We start from the raw sequence: 24465 nt of genomic DNA on the forward strand, positions 1-24465 counted from the left end.
TCCAAGCTATTGGCAATGCCACAGCGGCTCCTCGAGCTCAAACAAGCCTTGGTCAACATCTTCGGTGCTCCGCTGGGTCCCTCTGGTGCACTTTCGGGCCCTAAAGATCCAAGGTGACCTCCAGTAAGATTACTGCCAGCTTATCTGTCCCAGACAGTGCCACTCAACCTTGGTTCAAGGCTGCCCCCGACCTTGACTTTGGCCGTTCTGGCACAGAACGTCTGTCACCACTCCCTGTACTGTAATAGTGGAAACTGAGCCCATACTACTATCAGACTCCAAGAACAACCCTCTTCCTGTCAGACCATGCCAGTATGCCCAGTCTAAACCACAATATGACTCATATTATCACAATGACAATGATGACAGATTTTTATGATGAGGGGAGTATTTTTGACAATCTCCAAAATGCCAGTGGTCTGGACACATCTTCAGTCATATGCCTTTCTTCCCCAAGCCCAGCTATGGCAACTGAAGAATCCACCTTGTTTTGCCACAGTGATTTAGAGGGCAGCTGGGGCCCTAGATCTCACTCTTCTAACACAGGAGGTAAGAAATAGTATCCTCACTGAGGTCTTGAATCCCGGACAAAGCAGCCAAGAAACTCTTTTGAGGCACTGACTGATGTAGTGGTGGGCACCTAGACAACGCTGGATCTTGCAATCTTGAACCCCCCCTCCGAGATTGGGACTGGGTGTTAAATTATTTCCTGGTGCCAAAAAATACGGAGGCATTCACAGCATACTTGATCTTTGCCCTCTCAATGTTTTTCTCCAGAAGGACAAGCTCCCCCTAGCCCAGGTTCACAGATCTAGGTGCCTGGATTGTAGCGTTGGAGTTGCAGAGCGCCTATTTACATATCCCTGTCCTGTAGTCCCACAGACGCTACCCTCAGTTTGGGGTAAGCCAGGACCACTTCCATCTCTACTTGCTTCCCTTTGGTCTTACCAGTTCACCTTGGGTGCATGTCAGCGCACCGTGGTGGTGCATTAATGGGGCTCTGATTTCATATTAGGGCGGTAAGGATTCAGTTCAGAGCTGGACAGTGCCACCTGTTGACACGTGAGAAAATTGCTACAAAATTTGCATCCAGTCTTCCACCTCGGAAAATTCACAAGGTGAGGAATCTGCGTTTAGTGTGTCTACCAGAAATGACGTTACTTAAGGTAAAGAGCATGCTCGTCTGATGGTAATTATTTGTTTTGCAAATTTTTTTTTATTCATTTATTTGTGTTCAGTTTTTGGAAAAGAAAAAATATCTAAAATAATATTTAAAAATGTTTTATCTGGCCGTAGTACTGCCCCAGTGAACCATTCTCTTTAGGCACTGGTGGTGTTTACTTAACACCCCTGTAACAGCAGATATACCTCAACCGGCCTCTCGCTCCATGCCACTTATTGTTTTATAAGCAAATATTATTGTTTTCCAAACACAAAAACAACACACACGAGCAGCCATTATCACAGGTGACACCACAATATTATAAGAGACAATGTTCAGTCTTTCGTGTTCATACCATAGTATTCCCACCACCTCCCCGATATGTTTCCCTGGTGTGTGGACAGCACGCGCCTTGCACTGTAGATAGGTTTTTGCTTGTTGGGCTCACCAGTCCACTTCCACCCGCCACTCCACAAATGAACAGACTCATGGATTTCCATCTCCAGGTAATGTCCCACTTTGCCACCAGTGTGATAACCCAGTTAAACATGTGCTCTGCACGTGGTTCCCAAGGTCTTCCAGTAGGCCCAGCAGAGTGACACTTGGGGTGAAGTCCAGGGGCCTATCAAGCACAAATAAACGTTTCCATGCTATCTTCTGCCAATAATGAATTAGTGTGGCGCAAGCCCTCACCACATGGTATAAATCTGCGTTAGGTGTGGGGCAGCGGAAACAGGAGGCATGGGGTCTTTCACCTGGCTGGTTGGGTCACCGGGGGGGGTTCATGTAGGTTAAGTGGAGTTAGGTAAGCTGAATCAACTGGATGCCAGCAGTGGTGGCTAGCTCCCAAGGGGCCCATTCAAGCTTTCCTCCACTTGCCATTGTCCAGTTCGCTAAGCCACACTTCTGTCTCAGTGTGCAAACCACTTTGGGTCATTAGCATCCAAGGACTGGTATCTGGTATGTAGCACCAGAGGCCAGCCTCCCATTTAGAAACTTAACCTCCAGGGAGCTGAACTGATGGATGTCAGTGTCTGGGGGAATTTTAGCTGCAAGGGCATGATGTAATATCAAATATTTGTGAAACTGGGTGTGGGATAGTTAATATTGGTTCTGTAGGTCATGGAATGTTCTCAGGTGATCCCCTACCCACACATCCCTAATCGCAGTAATGCATATCTTGTCCCATTTTTTAAATCTTTCCAATCCCGCTGTGGAATGCGAACAAGTTTCTTGCCATAGTGGGGTCATCAACGTCAACCTACGATCCCAGTCTGTGAGGCCGAGCGCCGCTTTCCAGCACAAGAAGACCACATGGGTAACCTCCAGTAGAGAGAGGGGGATTGGTGCTGTTGTCCAGGCTTATTTGGGCAAGCTCCACATGGTTAATAGAGTCCCCCCCCCCACCCTCCTTCAAGCCGGTCATTAATACCAATCAACTTCAAGGCTCTGTAGTAGTATTGGAGGTCTGCATACCCAGTCCCCTCTCGTACGGGGACTTTCAACCATTGTGCGTGTCATCATATGAGCCTTGCAAGTGGCTCGATCACCAAGGCAAGGAGAATTTGGGACAGGGAGCAGCCATGGCGGGTCCCTGTCTGTATATAGAATGCGGGGGGAAAGGATTATATTGATGTGAACTTGCACCGATGGATGAGAATATAGGAGCTGAGTTTGTGAAAGTAAGGCCCTAGCCCGGCATGTACTAGGACACTATTCAAGAAGGACCAATCAACTATGCCGAACACCTAATCGAAATGTATTAAAAGGAGAGCAGTGGGTCTTTGGAGTTTATCCTCCTGGGAAAGTGCCACTTGGACTCTTACGGATGCAATGCCGGGTGCTCATGCCCGGCATAAAACTGCATTGGTCCAAGTGGATCAAATACGGCAAAGGTTGCATTAGCCGGTTAGCCAGGAATTTGGCAAATATCTTAATTTTGGAGTTAATTAACTAAATTGGCCTGTAAGAGGGACACTTCCCTTGGGGGTGGCAAGGTTTTGACATGACCACTATCAAGGCCATGTCAAGGCCTTGTGGGGGAAGCCTCTTTGGTAATTGCCCCATTATATAGGGCCACAGATGGGGGACCAATATGGCACATAATTTCCGATATTTGATAAGGGAACCCAACTGCACCAGGTGTCTTACCTCCAGCCATGTCCGAGGACGCAACTTCAATTTCAGGACGCAACTTCAATTTCTTCTCAGAAAGCCTTCGGTCATGGTCATGGCCCAACGACTGGGAAGGAAAGGCAACAGGATCTTGGTTATCAAGGGATGTTCATCTTCCCACAGTGCTGCAGTTTGTGGCCATACAGGTCTTGATAAAACTTAGCGAGCACTTGTAGTATGTTGGGATGCATGTTCATAGATTATCCCAGTGTTTCTAATTTGGGGGACTATTGGGCAAGTAACCTCTCTGGTGGCCAACCAGTACAGGAGCTTCCCACATTTGTCTCCATTCCATTGTCGCAATCCAGCACTGTCTGACCTCCTTCAGCAAGGTCTGTCAGATGAAGGCCCTCACCACCGTGAGACAACGGGTGAGGTCAGCTGAGGGCAGGGTCAGGGTCTGGTGCTCCAAGGACCGAGCCTGGTCCTCAAGAGCTGTTACTTGTGCTAACTTCTCCTTTTCCTTACTATGGATAAATACCTTCTCAAAGCCTCTGATGGTGGGATTCCCAGCTGCCCCAAGGGTACTCGCCAATTTGACTGTGCCCTGGTTTATTTCAGAGTAAGATTGGAGTTTCAGCTCCAGGTACTCAGTGTAATGAGGGTCAGCTAGGTGGCAAGTGTTAAGGCTCCATGTGGGCCTTCTCGTGGGTTCCATATTTCCAAGGCCCATGAGGAGGGGGCAGATCGAATATTCCTTGAGACAGAGTTTCGATACCTGGAAAAGGAGGTCTATACTTGATACAGTCTTGTGAGCGGCCAAAGTATGCCTGTAGGCCTGATCATGGGGATGCCAGGCCCTCAAGCATCATAGAGATCCGGTGTCTCTACCCAGGCTGTGAGAATGTGGGCTTGGACGCTAAAGCCCAAACTGGGGCTACCAGTAGAGTCCGCCTCCGGGTTCAGCACTGCATTGGAATGTCCTCCAGCTATGGTAATACCCATTGGGAGGACGGACAGAACATCGGTTAAGGACCTTAACGTAGAAGCAGGAGGTTCATTGTGGATGTAGACCAATCCAAAATTGTAGTGTGCCCTCCAGGAAGGCCTCAACCCCAACATATCTACTGTCTCGGTCTGTATGAGTAGTGGTGATTGCCAGTGGGAAACTCTTATATCACAGGATGGCCACTCCTCTGGAGCACAGGGCATACCTGAGTGGTAGACTCTGTCGTACCGGAATCTCTTAAGAAAACGGAATTGGGCGCCCATCAAGTTTGATTCTTGTAACACCTGGTTTGTGACGTTTAGCATCTCTGAGGACAGCTGAACTTTTCAAGAACATGAGTTTATGTTTTGGCTTTTAAAACATAAATAAAAGGTATTGTCATTTACAATGCTAACAGCTTAAACTCTAGTAAATGTGGGACATGTTGCATTCCAAATGCTTGTTTGTAAAAGCACCCTATTCCGTGCTTTCCTCTGTCGAAGTTTTTAGATGTCCAGTGTTATCAGCCTGTGAAACAAATATATTTTGATTGCCAACTTGGATGTGGCTATAAATGCCCCATCTTGTTCACAAGAGAAGGAACTCGCTCTCCCGACCGAAGACATGCGTTGTTGGAACCTCGGAAAGGAGAACACAATAGCGCTAGACTCTCCGACAAAGAAATCACACACTTGAACACTCGGGGATACACCACAAAACCACATCTCATTCATCGCACACAAGCCAAGCATCGATTTACACACAAATACTTCAAAATTAGACGCCTCGGACACACATGTTCCACAGCCATGTCACAATCACCTAAACACTGACATCTTGATATTCAAACACAGAAAACACACCATCACGTCCACTGAGGAATAAATAAATAAGCGCGGCACCAATCGGCAAGAACATGCGTTGTGTATGCGCACTTGATTACTGATTACACAGCCACTATTGACAAGTAGAAGTGCAGAATTCCACATGGAACAGCTTTGAGCAGGCTGTTCTCATCACACACCCAGGAAAAGGAGAGGAGTAGGGACGAGGTAGGGGTTGGAGCAAAGGTAACACTGTAGCGCTGGCGCTTGGAGCAGATTATAAATAAGCATAAAGGGAAAGAGAGCGGCAACAGGCAAGCGAGAAACGGTGCAGGACTACAGAATGCAAAGAAAAACAAGTGGTAGATATTGTCCTGGCACCCTTGAAAGTGAAAGCGAGCACAGCGCGCTTAAAGTAAACAAAGCATGTCATCCTGCCTCAAGTAGGACAAACTCAATAATGAATATAGTGCTAACGGTGTAAAAACCGAAGTAAAGGGGCCAGTAGCCATGGGAGGAATGAAATGACGACACAGCCGTACTTAGGGGAGACTAACAAGCCTATTTTGGAACCAGAAGCCAGTATTTAGGAAGGACAAAGACACAAGCCAATGAAGAATATGTACGGGGTAGTGGGCGGGGCTTCTCTCCCGTACTGAACTACCCCAGATCTTCCGTAGAGCAGCGCTTGTGCGCTGACTCTAGGCTCAACCTAAAGATGGGGATATGGAGGCGACCTCCTCTGCTGCAGGATATCATGCCTAGCACCCGCCATAGTGTCTCATTGCATTTCTCAGAGAGTGTAGCTCCTTCAAAGAAACCCAATCTGGCTCCCTGATAAAGCAGAGTCGGACCTCCGGGTCGCTCGGGCCAGCCCACGTGGCCATCAATACGGGAGCCCTAAGGAGTCTGTTGTGCAGGGACCGCAGTCTTCTCCTCACTCCCCCACCCGCCCACCTCCAGTGACCCCTCGCTCTGACCCAGAATCTGAAGACTCCAGGTGTGGGTGCAGCACATGTGAGATCCGGTGCGTCATCTCCCAGGCTGTTTCAGCTCTGAGAGAGACAGGTCCTGCTGCACTCGTTCATCAGCTGCTCCAGACTCAGGGGCACCACAAGGGACCTTTCTTTCCACCGCCTACTTCCAGGTCTGCTCAGGTGTTTAAAAAAAGTATGTTTTAGAGTTAAAGATCACTTTCAATCTTGCAGGGAAAAGAAGAATATATTGGAGATAGAGTTGTCTGAGCTTTTGTTTGACGTCACTGAAGGATGGCCTGTGCTGTTGTATTGCCCTGTTGTAATCTGAGAAAATTGCAGTCCTTGAGTTTTGAAAACGGAGGTCTGGGTTTTTCTGCGCCTCCCGTAGGATGCTATCTCTGTTGCTGAAGTTGAGTATGCAGGCTATCAACAGGCACATCAGCTCCTTAGGTGGGGCCGTTGGGCTAGGGATATAGGCGCCCTATCCACCACAAACCACTGTGAAAGTGTGCTATCTCCTATCCAGGATCTTAGCCACTCTTCCAGAAAACCTTCGGCACCCAGAGCCCCCTGGAACCCTAACAAACCTGAGGCTATTCTTGCGTGATCTATTTCTGTAGCTTCAGCGCGCTCTTCAAGGGCAGCTGTGGTGAAACTCAACCAAGAGATTTGTTTCTTAAGGATTCCCACATCATCCTCCACTGAGGAAACTTGATGCTCTTCCTTTGTACCATGGGCAGCTACATTCTAGAGATCCTGGCGGAGGAGTGAGAAAAGCAACTTTGACTTTGCCCACTTTAGATTCCACTGCCGTCCTTGAGTCTTGGATTGCCTGCAATATAGTGGCAAGGTTAGAGGGCTCAAGCGACTGCTGCGACACCGGCTGAGAGGAAAGAGGGTCCCTGCTGCTGAAAGTTACAACTGTGTACTGGTCTATTCTGGTTTGGGCCTGCGCAGGTGGTGGGGGTTTGTCCTTACCCATGCTGTCCACCCTGAGCCCAGCCCAGGGCCAAGCGCTAAAGTCCAGGTGTTTTCCGGCCCGCTTGCCATCAGGCAGCATGAGCAGCCAGATCTATGCCAGTGGGGAGGGTCTTTGGGCGTGCCAACACCAGTCTCTCGTTCCAGCCAGCACTTGAGAGGGTTGACCCACTTTGTCTCAAGGTCTCTCTGCAAGCTCTCCAATGTGCCCTGGTCCACTTACCCGCAGGCAGCACAAGCAGCCTGGGCACAAGTAGTGGTGGGGTCGTGCCGAGTACCTCGGTCTCAGTCCCTGGGGACAGGGAACAATCCGTATGGGTGGGGGAAAGCCAAGCTGGTCGAATCGAGGTACGGTCTTCAATAAAAGCAAGGGCCAGGAGGCATTGCAACCTCCTGAACAGTGAGTATCTTGGGCCACGGGCCACCAGCCACCAGCCACCCACTGCTTCTTCACCCCTACGGGGTAAACCACATGCCACTCGTGGGCACTACCACCAGCATATGCCATAGAGGAGGGGAAGGATCAGCCGCCGCTGTTACCCCGCGCTATCTCTATCCACCTGGGGGAGGGGAGCCAAGGCAAACCCCGGACTCCAGTGACTCAAGGCTTTGATTTGAGCCAACCACTAGCCCAGCAGGGGCAGTGGAAGAGAAAGGGGATGGACAGCACCGACCTCTGCATTCACCACTTGGAGGGCCAGGATCAGACCTGGCCCTCTAAGTGGTGTGGCTGCCCACAGATATTGGCCCTGGGCCTCCAACTGCTCAGCACCATGGGTCGGCTACTGCCACGACCCCATCTAACCCAAAACAGGGCCCGCCATAGGAATGGAGGTTACGAGTTCGCCCCGCTGGTACATCTGTTGGGCCCTCCGGTCCCCCGCTGGTCCTCCGTTAGCAGCCGTCAATCGCAGTAGCCTGTGGACGCCATGTTAGAGGTGCGACACAACAGATCCGATCGACTCCATTACCACGGGTCCTGTGATCGGGGAGCGGCCACAGCATCTCCGCTGCAAGGGGGCAGCCCAGAGAATGCTGAAAAGCTATGCCCCAGCAGATGTTCTGGCATGATGATGATGGATTCAGGAGATTAGGAGCCGTCTCAGACCTCGACCACCATCTTTGCCGTCTTGGCCGCGCCCACCTCCACACCACTTTTAAGTCTCTATTTATTTTATTTGCAGCCAGCCAGCTGGAGCTGTTGGGGCCCCCATCTGACATGGAAGGTTTGGGGGCCCTTCACTCCACAGGGGTTGCGGGCCTTTGGTATGCCCCTGCACAAGTTAGTTAAGCCTCTTTGAGGACTGTATTTGGGTGAGGGTGAATGCTGTGTTTCTTGCCTGCATTTTTTGCTGGGATGGGCTCGCTACTGTAATCCTAGTTCCCTTCCAGTGAAATCCGCATTAAAGTCATTAGAAACCCTCTCATCCACTCGTACAGGAAAGCGTACAGGGTTTTCCGTTTTCCAATCAAGGTTCTTTTCTTCTCGTAAATATAAATGGCCTGTCATCTCTGAGGCTTTAAGGATACATTTGAAGGTGTGAGCTGTGAGGCCCTTTAAGGCACAGTGCCGACTTTCACGTTCATCGCTATGGCAGCTGGTATGCTAACTTGCTCTTCATTTCCTTTCTTTTCTCTTTTAAAAGGTTTGTGAAAGCGGTTTCTAGTCACTTTTTAGGTTTCGCCTGGCGTCCGCTGCACAGCAGCGTTCGTGCAGGCGAAATCTTATGTTGGAACAGTATGTGGCTTTGTCCCGCCTCTCTCTTCCTTTGGCTAGCTCCATAAATGGAGGCTAGCCATTGGAAGAGAGATCTGTCCGTCATTGTCCGAGGCGATTCGTGGGCGTTCCGGCAATTTTTTTCCCTCTCCGCCCCTTGTAGAACGTCATTGCAGCGGTGGGCAGATGTTTTTTTTTTTCCCCGTGATGTTTTGGTCTTTTTCGAAGTGCCTTTTGCCGGAGTGGGCTGCGAGATTTAAGTTGCCAGGAAGTTGTTTCTATTTGCGATCAGGTAAGCAGCATTTTGTTTATAATTTTCTTTTCCCTTTGTACGTTTACCCCGTCTCATGTCGTCTCCCTGTTTGTACGTGTACCCCGTCTCATGTTGTCTCCCTTTTTTGTTTTACGTCTTTGCGTGTCTCGTTGCTGTCGTCTCTACATGCCCGTGTTCTACATGTTTAGCTTTCCACAGTATCTTTTCCCTTTGTACGTGTACCCCGTCTCATGTCGTCTCCCTGTTTGTTCGTGTACCCCGTCTTATGTCGTCTCCCTGTTTGTTTTACGTCTTTGCGTGTCTCGGTTTGACCTTGTAGCTCCTCGCGTTTCCTTTTCATGTGCCGCTCCCGTTCAAGCTGCTCGCCGTAGTGGGCTCGATAGAACTCGTTGAAGTCGAAGATTGGCTTGGTGGGAGTGAGGCGGGACGAGGATGTGCTCTCTGTCCTCTTGGGCGAGGGAGATCCATCCACCTTTCCCTTTGGTTTCTCCGCCGCCCGCACATCCTCTTGGTTTAGGATTCCTCGGTCGTACTTCTTGCGCAGGGTGACGCTGCCCAGTATGAGGTAGGCCTCGCTAATCTCGGTGAAGCGCTGCGCTGCTGCCTCGTCACCATTGTTGCGGTCCGGGTGGTAGCAAACGACTGGCGGTAGTAGGCTGTCCTGATCTGGGACTGAGTGGCTGAGCCGGGGACACCAAGGATATCGTAGTAGGAGGTCGGGCTGCGGAAGAGCGGTGGCTTCGGGGAGCCATTGTTCCTTCCAGCTCCGTTAGTCGTAGAGTAGACCCTGTTGAAAGAGTTCTGGTGGCCGACAGCAGAGAGCCGCCCCCTGGTGCTTGCTGAAAGCCCGTATCTCGTGAAGGGCGCAATGGTACACTCCCTGAAAGCAACTGTCAGGTGTGTTGGGTAGACAGCAGCGGCCACAACTGTCTCTGTGGAGTCGCCGATCACGCGGTTCATTCTGGCTGTGCTGGAGCTTGGAAGTGAGGATGACAAAGGCCAGTGATCGGTTGAGGCCGCACGACTAAGAAGTTGCAAATAGAGTACCCTCAGAGCATTTTGCTTACCAATGACTCCCTCCTGCCCTTTCAAATGTCTTGGGCCACTTCCCCCTACTTTAAGGCTCAGTGTCACTTGCTGGTGCTTACGGGCCGCTCCCTCAACCTATTCTCCCATACATCCTGTTGCCTGCCCTAATGACTTCACATCCCGACTAGATGAAGAGTGATCTTTTTCCAGGTTGGCGGCCCCAGACTGCACCTCTTTGGCCACTGACAGGTCTTTGCATAAGACTCCGCCCCAGTTCCCGGGCGGCACCTTGTTCAACCCTAATACTCCCCTGTGGTGTTCCCGGGGCCCCTTGGACCCACAACAACCTCCGGCCGACCTCCGCCATTATTCTCGAGCGGCCGACATGCAGCACCGGCCACACCCATCAATCACAGAGCGAGTAACAAACCGGAAACACACGAGCTCCAGCTGCAGCCAATCATGATGAAGTAAGAAACAAATCTCACGCTGCGCGAGCCAACGATAATGAAAAACGCTAGACAGGCTGTAGGGGCTGTTTGTCACTGCTTGCTTCCCTGCCCCCTTGCTGTGCTTGCTTCCCTGCCCCCTCGCTGTGCTTGCTCTCCTGAGTGTGTGTGTGGCTCTGGGTGGGTGGGTGTGGCTCTGGGTGGGTGGGTGGGTGTGGCTCTGGGTGGGTGGGTGGGGCTCTGGGTGGGTGTGTGGCTCTGGGTGTGTGTGTGTGTGTGTGTGTGGCTCTGGGTGTGTGTGTGTGTGTGTGTGGCTCTGGGTGTGTGTGTGTGTGTGTGTGGCTCTGGGTGTGTGTGTGGCTCTGGGTGTGTGTGTGGCTCTGGGTGTGTGTGGCTCTGTTTGTGTGTGTGTCTGTGTGCGGCTCTGGGTGTGTGTGTGTGGCTGGCTCTGGGTGTGTGTGGCTGGCTCTGGGTGTGTGTGTGTGTGGTAGTAATTGCTGTCTGCTGAGCTCGTCCGTAGGGTACAATAGGTCTCACATTTGCGAGAGATTAAGCTAATGACAATGCCATTTATTTATCTGTTTTCAAAACCAACACATAAATACAGATTTTGTCATTTACAATGCCAATAGCTCTAACTTTTCCAAAGGCGAAACCATTGCATTGTAAATGCTTGTTGTGAATGTAGTGAGTGTTTTTAAAAGAAAAAATAATGAAATGTGACTATTTTAGTCTTTTTAAATAGACTGCATTGGCAGTTAGTTTTTTTTCTCTATTTAAGTACACTTTTCTATCAAAACTTTTGCACATGTTATATTTTTGTAAACTGCTCCCGCATCCCGCACGTGGGCAGGACAATTCAGGGCAGTATGATGAGAATGTGTCTGTAAAACCACCTGGACTAGTCAACTTTTCCTTACTCTAGTACAAACAGAGAAAGATATATTAAGGTTAACTACATATCAATGGTTTAAATGTGGAGGTCTTGTTGCGTACCCGTTTACTGTACTTTTTAATTTTGAAAGGTACTTGCTCTTCTCAGCAGAAGTTCACAAATCAGCAACCAAGCAAAAGCTGAGTTGCAAGGAAAATAAACACAACCATGAACCAGCTAAGCTGCTGTGGAAATAAACAGGGACCTTCGGCCAGATTCATCAATGTCCCGATTTGCGAGTCCTTAATAGCGATTATTAAGGAATTGCTATTAAGGACTTGCAAATCGGGATTCATGTAGAAATCGCAAAATAAATTGCGATTCCTACTGCCTCCTTATTTGCGATTAGCAAATTGCTAATCGCAAATAAGGAAAAACTCCCCATTCATTCCTATGGGCCTAAAGGCCCATAGGAATGAATGGGGAGTCATTCCTTATTTGCGATTAGCAATTTGCTAATCGCAAATAAGGATGCGATTTCAAGGGTGCCAGGGGTGTCCAAAGGACACCCTGTAGCACCCCTGAAATATCAATATAGACTGATGTTGCGCACAGTCAATACCAACAAGAGAGGGAGGGCATGAGTAGGCACTCCTGTGCCCCAATCAAATGTATATTAACAACAAAGGAGTGACTGTGGTAAAGGTGCTATCAAACTAAGATAGTGAGGTGTGATGTTATTCCGCTATGTGCTGCAAATGTGATCAATGCTCACACACGTGCATGCACACAGCGAAGTCTCTCTGTCTCCCTATGTACGCCCATTGGGTCCTCCTCTGAGGATGAAACCTGGTAGGCTTAGTAGTCACCCAGTGTTAAAAAGAGGGAAAGAACCTTACTTATTAGAAGGACCCTCACTCACCACTAGTTGGTGACCTGCTTCATCATTGGGTCCCCGCTGGGGTGACCGAGTGTCCCCCCAGCGTGCTACGACGCCTGATTACAGCGGAGCAGGATGTGGTGAGTGCAACAGTGCCCAAATTAGGAGGTGACTAAACATGAATGTGTAAGTGTATTAAAAAATGCAGAGGTTGTGCCTTTACAAAAATCTTTAATAATGGCCAACCTGCATTGAGTAAAAACAAAGTAGACGGACTCCTCAGGTTCTAAGTTAAGGAACCCGAGTCCTAGTAAAGATCAGAAGTTGGTCAACATGTTTCTGCTGTAAATTAGCAATTAGGTAGCTTGTCTCCTTTCTGGTGAAGAATTGGCTTGGTAGTTTAGTCTGCCCTGTTCCCATGATGCACTGGGCCAGGGACAGACTGATTTGCATATAGCCAGGTTCTGAGCTGGGATGGTGCAGTGAGATAAGTAACGGTGATGGATCAAGCCCTGATCTTTGGACTGGGTAAGAGTGGTCTGCTTAATTCAGACACTCTGTTCATCACCACCCCCTTTTTTGAATCGTAAATTAGCAATTAGCACAGCATTCGTCAGGACCTACGCAAAAGTCCTCCGGTGGTGTGCGCGCGCTAAGACGTACCCTCCCGGGAGGCTCGAAATGTGAAAAATATATACAGTGTTAAAGTTCCGGATGGTTTCCGTGATTTACCCACTACAATTTTAGTAGGGATACATAAAAAACCTGTGGGGAGAAAAGAGACAGACAAAAAACATACATGAAGAGAAATTAAACAGTTAATTTCTTCAATCAGATGCAATTTTTAGCATTAGTCTTTGAATGTGCAGGCTTTGGCGTAATAGATTTATATCCCACCAACTGTAAGGTGCTGCCCCAGGCTCTGGGGTTAATTGCACCTAGATCAACTTGAATAACCGTCCATATAGTAGAACCGGCATCAGGTAATTGCTGAAACGTTAGGTTGATAATGCAGTGTTTAAAAAAATGTTTTATTTTTATCAGTCTCAAATGATTAGGATCAAGAACACGGAGCTGACAGGGAACTCCCCTCTAAGAGCGGGAGAAATACGGAGTAATTGCAATTGTTGTGAAAGTTAGTAAACTCACTTCCTTAGAGGCATAATCACGCCCCTTCGGTAAAGACAGCGTGGGACTCCTTCACGCGGTGTTTATCTGATGGGAAAAGAAACCGCACTGAGTCAGCACGGACAGGATGATCAAGAGATCAAGTTTCGGGAGAAGAGGTGGCAAGAAGGACTTACTTCGGCATCCGCGGCTCCCCTCTGTGTACCTGCTCTCTAGGCTGCTGTCTTCCGGGAGTGCCGGAGAACGAGAGGGATCGGCTTAAATGCAACGGTTGCGTGATTGGCTCTGCGGGCCCTCGTGGGTGGATGACGTCAATGGCTGGATGACGCGCCCTACGCATTTAAAGCTAGACAGGCCCGGGAGATGGTTAAAAAGTGAGGGTTCGAATCCCGATAATATAAATGTATTGTGGGTTGGCCCGCCCTGATTACTTGAAAATCATGGGGCTAACCCTACTAACAGAGTAAATGAAAATGTATTAATTTAGAACCCTGTACAAGTATGTTTGTTCGAAACTACGGGTGACCTGCAATTGTGTACGCAAATGGCGTGAGACATGCATTGGAGATGGAATAGACATTCCTACCGTTCCTAGGGTGCCAGGGGTGTCCAAAGGACACCCTGTAGCACCCCTGAAATCTCAATGTAGACTGATGTTGCGCACACACATGTCCAAAGGACATGTGTGTGTGTAACATCCAACTTAGAAAAATGCACTAGAGGGGGCGTGGCTACAATGGCGGCCTGAGCGGACGCTCTCTCGGAGGCACCCCGGCCCTAAGCCCTAAACCTCGGCTTTCTAGCGGGTTCTCTCCCCTTATCCTTGCAAGCTCGGCACCCCAGAGTGAACCTGACCACCCAGTGCCGCGCTGGTGCCGATTTGAAGGTACCGCTGGTGGTGCGCGGCGGCACCGGGAGCCGGCCTCCGGAGACACGAGGCTGGGGAGCGCAGAGAGAGGCGGCCGGTGCCTGCGGGGCCTCTTGAGCTCCGGCGGACGCTCTGGCGGGAGACCGCGGCGAAGGGAAGCGGACGTTCGGCAGTGACCCCCGGTTCGGGGGCGGAGCAGAGGACGGGCCGGGCGTCTGCAGAGCGGCCCAGCAGCGCCTCCCCTGAGAGCCGGAGAGCACAGCGGCCTCCCGAATTACCTGAGCCCCCGGCTTTGGGCCTAGTCCGGGCCCGGAGCACAAGCGGAGGTGCGGCCGCCGGGAGTGGCGGCCCAGCAGCGGAGTCGGTGGCAGTGACCCACCCCAGCGACAAGCAGCTCAGTCGGTAAGGTGTGGAGGGGGGTGTGGAAAGACGAAGGAGGAACGCTGGGAGGACCGGGCCCGAGGCCGACAACAGCGCCTGGCACTGGGGGGCTGCCGCTGATAGCCCCAGAGACTGTACCTGAGGGGGGGCGACACCATTGACCAGTTGATAGCGCCAATTGGATTTCTGGCGGCGATCTCAGGCGCAGCGCTCCCGCCGGGTGACCCACGCAAGCCCTGTGTACCATAGCCCCGAGTCCAGGGAGCGGGACATACACGGTAGCTGGCCGGGTGTTGCGGGGAGGCCTGACCGGGAGGGCCAACCCCACTGAACACGTGCGCAAGACAGACTCTCCCCAAGGCCCGCAACGGCCAGCCCAGCACAACGCGATCCGGGCTGCGGACGCGGTCCCTGGGATCAAAGGGCACCCGGTGGACAGTGCTGTGACATCGGGGTTGGCAACCACAAGATTCCCACCCCCCCCCCCCCCTGCACAGGGGCCTCTGATCGTCCGGGCCGAGCGTGCCCCCCCCCCCGAAGAGTCCGACGCAGCTGGACCCGAGCAGCCTGCAGCTTTTGGCGCCCAAGGAGCGGAGACACCTCGCTCCCGTCCCCCTTGCCTGTTCGCCGCCATGACCTCCACGGGGCGCAAGGGCAACCGCACGATCTCGGACTTACTCCACAAGAATGTCGCCAAAACAGAGAAAACCCCGGCGCAATCGCCCCCAAAGACACCGACTACCGCCCCGTCCACGGACGACGACGGCGGCACCCATCACGAAGGCCTTCCTGGCCTCCCTCTTCAACACCCTGAGAGAGGACTTCCAGACCCTGAAACAGGAGCTAGCAGGGGAGCAGAAAGAGCTGCGCAGAGACGTGGATGGTCTGGGAGAACGGGTGGCGGCAATGGAAGAGGCAGACCAATCCCGCAGCATGGAGGTGGAACGGCTACAACAGGAAATCATACGCCTGCAGGATCAGCAGGTGGAACTCCAGGCCCACTCGGAGGACCTTGAGAATCGTTCCCGACGGAACAACATCAGGGTCCGGGGGGTTCCATCGAAATCGGAGGGGAACAGCGTCACGACATATCTGCAGGACTTATTCCGGGAGATCCTTGGGGAACCAGGCGGTTTTGAAATCCGGATTGATCGCGCTCACAGGGTCGGCCCGGAACGCCGGGCGCCGCCCCCCCCCCCGCCGGACATTCTGGCCTTTCTGCCGGACTACCTTCTGAAGGAGAGAATCTTGCGGGAGGCCCGAGTGCGACAACCGGTCACCTTCCGAGGGGCCCATGTGGCCCTCTTTCAAGACCTCTCCGCCATCACCCTGAAGAAGAGACGCTCCTTCAAAGTGGCGACTGATTTCCTGAGAGACAAAGGCGTGCCCTACACCTGGGGCCACCTGTTCCGCCTCATCTTTAAGTGGAAGGGTTCTCTGCATCAACTTCGGTCCCTTCGGGACACTTGTGCTGTGCTGGACATCGACCCACCAGAGGAGGACGCCACGGGTGAGACCCCCCATCCCAGCTCCACAGATGAGGCCAGCCAAGGGTCCAGGGGCGGCTGGCAGACAGTGCGGAGACGTCGATCCCCCAGATCCTTTCGGAGGCCGGATCCTCTCCTGGCCGCCCAGGAGCGAGAAGCGGCAGTGCAAGAAGTGGCAGATAACACTACCACCAAACATTGATGCCTCAGCCACAGGAGATTGCCCTCATTAGCTTTCCTCATCGGGGTGAGGGGTCGGGGGGCCGGAGAGTTGGCCGCCACCATGCCCTCCATTTCTATGATGATCTACGGACCTGGACTATGTCCCGATAGGCCCAAGACTTTGGAAGTTGTGTTTGTGGGAGTTCAGGGGGGGGGGGGGGGGGGGGGGGGGGGGGGGGGGGGGGGGGGGGGTGGGGGTTGGGAGCTAGGGGGAGGTGGGGGTTGGAGTGGGGGGGGGGGGGGGGGGGGGGGGGAACACGACAATTGGGCCCTCCCGGTGTGGCACTTGGGAATAGAAATGAACGACACGGGGACCGGGCAGGCCCCGGGGGGGCCAGACAATTTGCTCCATTCACAGTCCCTCATGAATGGCTAGCCCTACCCTGAAGGTTCTCACCTTAAATGTGAAAGGGCTCAATAACCCCGTTAAGCGCAGGGCCGTCCTGTCTTTCTTAGAAAACTCCGGGGCGGAGATCTGTCTGCTCCAAGAAACTCACCTACTCTCTAAGGATTGGCACAGGATGCGATCAAGGGCCTTCCCGATTCAGCACTACTCCTCAACCCTGGAGAAGAAAGCGGGGGTGGCATTGCTGGTAGCGCGCCACTTTAAGGGGACGGTGGGGGACAAGGTAGCTGACATTAAAGGGAGATTTTTAGCCCACACTGTCCATATAGGGGGGTTGGATATGGTGGTAGGCTCTCTCTATGCACCGAACACCAGGCAAGAACCATTCCTTAGGGGGGCTCTGGCAGACGCACTGCAACCCAACACTAAAGCCATATTGGTGGGCGGGGACACAAACCTGGTGATGGACCCCACTATAGACCGGTCCGGCCACCGACAGGGGTTTGCCGGGGCGATCTCACGAGAAGGGAGTCAATGGCTGACGGACGAGTGGTTCGTGGACCTGTGGCGCAAACACCATCCCGCTGACCCGGGATACACTTTTTACTCCCACGTGCACCGAACTTACGCACGTATCGACCACTTTTTTGGCTCCGCGGACGTGTCCCCCCTGATAGAAGATGTGGAGGTGCTCCCGGCGGCGTTGTCGGACCACGATGCGCTTGTGGTGCACATACATGCCCCTAGAGTCGCGCAAAAGAAAGGCAGATGGCGCCTCGAAGATGCACTCTTGCAGCATGAGGGGGTGATGCAGCGGCTCCGGGACCGCATCACGGAATATCTACAGACCAACGACACCCCTGAGGTCTCCCTAACCGCGGTGTGGGGGGCGCTTAAAGCGGTGGCGAGGGGAGAATTGATCTCGGTAGCCGCGGCAGAAGCCAAGGGACGGAGGGAAAAGAGACAGTCCTTATCCACCCAAGTGCTTGAACTTGAGCAAGCCCACAATTGGACCGGAGCCCCCAGGATCTGGAGGCAGCTTAAGGCGGTCAGGGCCCAGCTTGCCAGCCTGGACTTGGATCGGGCGGAGTACGCGGCCCTGAGACTGCGCCACACTTACTATGTGGGTGGTGATACGACAGGTCGCCTACTGGTGAGCTGCCTTAAAGCCAAGGCCCTGCGGGCGAAGGTCTCCTCCATCCGTACCCGGGATGGGACGGTCGTCCAAGACGATGACCACATAGCGGAGGCCTTCCGAGAGTTTTATGCCTCGCTGTATACGGCGGAGCCGCCTGCTGGGGGGGTTTCCGCCGCCACCTACCTCCAAGCCACGGAGATAACGCCCCTGGATGAACCCACCAGGGCCTCCCTTGATGCCCCCATCCGAACCGAGGAGGTTGTCTCCGCGATCGCACGTCTCAAGCCTCTGAAGGCCCCGGGTCCAGACGGCTTCTCTGCGAGCTTTTACAAGGCTTTCTGCCCCCAAATCGCACCAGTATTAGCGAGGCTCTTCAACTCCTTCCAGGGCAGAGGCTCCATCCCACAAGACATGTTGGAGGCTGACATCGTGGTCCTCCCTAAGCCGGGCAAGGACCCGTCCCACTGCAAAGCGTACCGACCCATCTCCCTACTCAACCTCGACCTAAAACTGTTCACGGGCGTGCTGGCGGCTAGACTGGGCCCGTGCCTGCCGGGCATCATTGAACCAGACCAAGCGGGATTTATCCCCAACAGGCAGTGTGCAGACAATACCAAGCGCCTGCTTCATGTCATTGATAAGGCCCACTACAATGACTCCGACGCGGCCCTACTCTCTGTGGATGCCGAGAAGGCGTTCGACAGGGTGGACTGGGGATATCTAGACGCAGTCCTGGAGCGCTTTGGGTTCGGGGACCGGTTCTGCACATGGGTCGCTGGTTGTTATGCCGCCCACAGGCCAAGGTCACAGTCAATGGGGTGCTCTCGAGGCCTCTAGACATCCGACGGGGAACCAGGCAGGGGTGTCCTCTTTCGCCCCTACTATTCGCTCTCTATATTGAACCACTGGCCCAGCGCATCCGGGACAACAGGTCCATTACAGGCATCCGGTTTGGTGGAGAACCACACCACAGACCATAAGTCTGTACGCGGACGATATCCTGGCGGCCCTGGAGAACCCCCAGACGTCAGTACCGGCTTTCCTCTCGGAAATGGCGAGCTTTGGGGATGTCTCGGGGTTCAAAATGAACGTGGAGAAGTCCCTGGTCTTGCCCCTGGGTCGGAACGCGAAGGCGGCGAGACGAGGCCATCAGACATACGGAGACCTCCAAGTTCGGATGACCATACCCTACCTAGGCATCTCATTAACCCCGACTACGACTCAAACGGTCGAACACAACTATAATGCTCTACTGACGGCCCTGAAAGGGGATCTGGCAAGATGGAGCCGTCAACCACTTTCGTGGTTGGGACGTGTGGCAGCAATAAAAATGACCCTACTGCCGAAGGTCCTGTACCTGTTCCAGACCATACCGGTCACTCCCCCACTCGGCGTGCTCAAACAGTTACAGGACGCCATTACACGCTTTGTGTGGGCTGGCAAGCGCCCGCGTCTGCGGAGAGACCTAAACACGCGGACCACAGCGGAGGGCGGACTCGGGGTCCCCGACCTGCGTCGCTAATTCCAAGCGGCACAACTCCGCTATCTCCTGGAATGGAGTAGGCCCGAGTCGGAGAAGCAGTGGTTGTTTCAGGACCGGGCCATGGGCCAGATGTCCCTCTGGAAAGTCCCATTCCTGGGACGCAGAGACAGGCCTTCTTACCTCCGGAAATCGCCCATCACGCGCACGATAATGCAGGTCTGGGACAGAGTAGCGGTCCCGAAGGGCCTCACCACGTTCCCGTCCCCGATGTCCCCCCTGTTTGGGAACCCAGTGTTCCCCCCGGGATTGACCCCTGGGTCGTTCCCGCAATGGCAGGACTCTGCTTGCAAGGCGGCTGGAGATCTCTTTGACCCTACGGGCTTTATGCAGATGCGCACTTTGCAAGACGGCTACACTCTCCCGCAGATCCAGCGCTTCCAATACTTCCAACTCAGGCATTGGCTCACGGAGAGAGATGTGCTGCCCCACGTGAGCAGGCCCCTCACAGCCTACGAAAAATGGCTCCACACGAAAACGAACGACAAGCACGCAATCACTGACCTTTACGCGATGCTCGGACCGCCCCCCCCCCCCCCCCCCCCCCCCGCTTCGCGTTCGGCGGGACAGAATAGATGGGAAGGCGAACTGGGACGCACCTTCACAGATAAGGAATGGCAGGACATATACTTCAGGGCTCACCATACCGCCCGCAATGTAGCCAGTAAAGAGGCAGCTGTGAAGATAGCGTATTACTGGCACCTTACACCAGCGCGGCTTTATCACAGCAACCCGCGCAGGGAGCCCGGGTGTTGGAGGGGTTGTGGACAACAAGGGACACTAACTCACATCCTGTGGGACTGCCCAGAGATTCAGGGATACTGGGAGGAGGTGCTCAAGAGCTTCGACACACACTTTGACACAGACATTCCCCGGTTTCCAGCATACACGCTTCTTGGCCTTCCCAATGCTATCACATTTCCTCTCAAATCGATCAGGGGAGGACAGATGGGGCTAGCGATGGGGGCAGCCACCCAACACATCCTTTCTTTGTGGGGCACCTCCAGGAAGCCTACTCACACGGGGTGGCTCCACCGCCTGTGGTACATTATGGGGATGGAGAAGATACAGGCCTCCCTCACTCAAAGCAGAGACGCATTCCTCGAGACATGGCAACCCCTCGTCTCTCTCCTATCGGAGGAATTTAACGAAATCACCTGCCCAAAATACCTCAGGGTGCTCCGGCTCCCAGACGACTTTCGGGGAGAACCCCGATCACCCAACTAAATCCTGCCTATCCAATAGGCCTCATGTACATCGATGTCACTGCACTTGCCACACCGGGGAAAGGGAGTTGCGAGTGGGATGGGAGTGGGGGTGGGGAGGGGGGGAGGGTTGGCTGTTCATAGGACTGGATCGGAGCTTTGCTTCACCTATTGGGCTTCCCCAGCACCCATGGACACAATCTACACGGCACTGCAGGGCTCCGCTGTTTGGGGAGGGTGGGATAGCTACAGTTTGTCGGGCGAATGCATGCACGCCTGTATTGTTGACGTGTCCTATGTCTGTCTTGTTGAAATTTCAATAAAAGATTTAAAACAAAAAGAAAAATGCACTAAAGTGCATTTTTCTAAGTTTTCGCTATTTATCACGAAGTCTGACTTCGCTGTAAATAGCGGCCAAAAATAGCGAATTCGCAATTTAAAAATGGTTAATGAATTGCATTTAAGGAATCTCAAATAGAGGTTCCTTTAATGCAATTCCTCGCAATTTAGCGATTTCGCAATTAGCGATTTCTGCATTTGGGATGATGAATCCCAAATGCAAAAAGTGCGCTCGCAAAGGGCCAGATTTTGAATCTGGCCCTTTGCGAGCCCATTTTTCTTTGATGAATCTAGCTGCTTGTGTTTTTTCTGAAGGCCAGATTGGCATTTTCGTGCTACACTTGATACGTTATGTTATTTTATGAATATTTGTAGAGCACGCTTCTCAGCCGGGAGGGTATCCAAGCGCTAGAACAAAAAGACGAGACTTGGCTGGCTGAGCCTGCTTTCTAGGTAAAATGAAATGTCTTCAGTTTCTTGCAGAACTCAAGGACTGACGAAGCGGCCCATGTGTGCAAAGGGGAGGTCTTGTAACCCATTTCTTTCTCTGTTTAGTTCCCACGTCAACCACAGGCGTCACGTGGCTCTTTTGGCAACAAAATAAATCCGGTTTGGATTTTCTGTGTTGTCATCCTTGGTTCGGCCGGCTCCCTCTCACTACTTGTTGTCGGTGTTCTGTTAGCATGTGGTGTTCCAGTTAGACGTCCGCAGTTTCCATGGTGGCTCTCAGCATTACAGCGAATGGAGGGGAAACAAGAGTGGCACTCTCCAAAGGAAAGGGAAACTTGTAAGATATAAACCGTTTTTTAGCCCTGCCCTTAGAGGTGGCAGCAGTGATGTGGGAAAAGCAACGCGAGAGAGCGCGAAGGGTGTGGCCTCCATGAAAAGAAAACGTGAGTTTAAAAATCAGTGCATCTAATCTGCATACTACTCTAAAAGTGTTCTCATGCGTAAACTACCCGCGGCTGAGGCGAGCCCAACAACTGGACCACCCTGCTAGCCACTTCCTAAAGTCATCATAACTGACTGCAACAAGCACCTGAAAGGGGCCACCCGAAAGCCCCTTAGGTACGTATGTAAACGCGTGTGTCGTGTAACTCGTCGTCATGGGCAGTAAGCGCTATATACATTATATGTTTTGTGTGATGATACAAGCTCCCCGACAGAGCTGTATTGTATTGGTGTGTGACGATAGGCGCTCCGCTAAAGCGTTTGCAGGAGAAAGACCTTAACAGCTATGAATCATTTTTCCTCATCTCGCCAGTAGATGGCGCAGTTCCCACAGGTTTAAGACGTTGAAAATCTGGACCACTCGTAGCACGTCGGTCATCATCTAACATTGCTCTCCCTCCCTGCCATAGGGGAACACACCCGGTAAGCCTGGAGCAAGCGGAACTAGGAATTGAAAACTATATGCTGAGTTGAGAAATCATACTGTTCAGAACGTGAGTCGAGAGACAGGAAGGTTTGAAGATTTACAAAGGAAATGGGTTGTAACACACGGAGAAGGGTCTAGAATGTGCATTTGGCCGCATTTAAACTTTGGGGGTTGCTGTTATCCTATACTATACGGCAGCGTTACTCAGAAGAGATAATTACATTTGAAAATGTACTTTTTCTCAACCATATCATCATATTTAATAATGTTTTCTGTCTTTTGTTCAGAGTCCCATCCCTTCCTTTGAGCCTCCTTTGCACTTGGAACACTGGTTTCCTCGACATGTTGTGAGAAGTAAACGAGAAGAAATTAGAAATCTGATTCTGCGACTACATCTACAACAGATTCGTGGAAACAGGAGCTGATACATTTGGAGAATTGGTAGAGACTTTAATAAGGTTGCTTTACTACTGCTTTTAAGCGTCCTGGCTGAGAAGCTTGCAGGAGTACTCACATTGGACAATGTTTCAAGGACTTGACTAATAATTCTAGCATTTAAAATATTTGACGCTTAGCGGAGAAATGGTAATTTTGTAAGTATGTATTTTACAGTTTAATAAATATTTGTTATTTAACTTTGTAACGTGCCTTATTCAAAAGCTTTCTTTGGCACACTCACATTTGGCCATAAAAGAGCAGATAGTACAAAAAACAGTACATCAATTACATTAAAAACAATTAAGCACTCATACTCATCATAGCACTGGACCTCGACCTAGCCATTCTGACTGAAACATGGCTAACTGAAACTTCTACGCCTATAATGGACATACTAGTCCCCCCCCAACTACCACATCATTAGGATCGACAGGACCGGCAAGACGGGCGGTGGAATTGCATGCATGTTTAGGAGCAACCTCTCTGTTACCAAAGTCACCTCCCCCTTCTCACTTCCTGTGAACTCTTCTGCCTCGATATCTCCAGCGAGGGCAAACCTGTATGCTTTCTACATGTCATCTACCACACGCCCGGGGACAACCTCACCTTCACCCAACAACTCATGGACACAATCTTATCCAATGCCGGTCGGCAGATCAATCAAATTTACCTGGGTGACTTCAATCTCCATTGGAACGATCAGAAAGACGCAGTGGTGAATAGTCTCAAAACCTTCCTCAATGCGCTTGACCTCACCCAAATCTGTAACAGCCCGACACACGACAAAGGCTCGATCCTCGACCTTATCATTGCCAAAGAGGACGCTACCCAATTGGGGTCGATCCAACCCTGTGACTGGTCAGACCACCACATTATCACTTTCTTCATCAACGAAAAAGTAAAACCTAACACGGCTCAACCCACCAAATCCAAGATCTGGAAAAGGGACATGAAGAATCTCAACCCGAACTCCCTGCCTTCTCACACTCGCAGTCTCCTCCTTCCCCCTGCGGGCGCCCCTGATGTTCAATCATTGACTGACCTCTATCTCGATTCTATGAACTCAATAATCAACGAAGCTGCCCCCCCTGCAACTGAAAAGAGTCTCCACCAAGAATTCGAACCCTTGGTATGATGGCAGAATCAATGAAGACAGACGTGCTTTGCGAATGGCAGAGCGCACTTGGAGATCTGACCCCTCAGCACTGCACCTTAAAACGCTAAAGAACAAGAGAAATGCCTACTTTAGGAAAATCAAGCGCTCAAAATCAGACTTCTTTAGCCTCCAGCTGGACCAAGCAAAAAACCGTCCAAGAAAACTGTTCGATCTAGTCAAATCTCAAACGAAGATGCAACCCTCACAATCAATCAGCGCAACAAGCGATACTCCACACTGTGAAGACTTTTCTGCATTCTTTAAGCTAAAGACCGACAACATAAGAAGTGATCTCCTTAATGATGCAACCCGATACTCCAGCCCCATCAGCCTGACTACCATTCACCCTAAAAACAACGCAGCATGGACATCATTCGACACCTACACTGAAGAAGCAATTCACAAACTGCTCAGCACCTTGAAGCCCTCTAATCATTTCACTGACCCCCTACCTGCTAATGCAGTGAAAGACTTCACCCCCCTGCTACTCCCACTCTGGACCAAAATCATTAACAGCTCCCTGCAACAAGGCCTCATCCCAGACTCCCTCAAGGTGGGGCAAGTCACACCTA

The 24465-nt window shown here is 51.8% G+C and overlaps 1 protein-coding gene and 1 pseudogene across 4 annotated transcripts in view; one reads left to right on the plus strand and one right to left on the minus strand.

Annotated features, from left to right (window-relative positions):
* Positions 1-22938, plus strand: part of SENP7 (SUMO specific peptidase 7) — a 1147554-nt gene extending 1124616 nt beyond the window's left edge. For all 4 annotated transcript variants that reach the window (XM_086934477.1, XM_086934475.1, XM_086934476.1 and 1 more), the window contains one exon: positions 22587-22938. In XM_086934477.1, the coding sequence (XP_086790603.1) occupies positions 22587-22724 (138 nt within the window). In that variant the 3' untranslated portion in view covers positions 22725-22938. The remainder of the gene's footprint in view (positions 1-22586) is intronic.
* Positions 9220-17438, minus strand: LOC147697802 (uncharacterized; annotated as a pseudogene).
* Positions 22939-24465: the final 1527 nt, after the last annotated feature.

This window comes from Lissotriton vulgaris, chromosome 8 (genome assembly GCF_964263255.1).
Source record: "Lissotriton vulgaris chromosome 8, aLisVul1.2, whole genome shotgun sequence".
Classification (NCBI taxonomy): Eukaryota; Metazoa; Chordata; class Amphibia; order Caudata; family Salamandridae; genus Lissotriton; species Lissotriton vulgaris.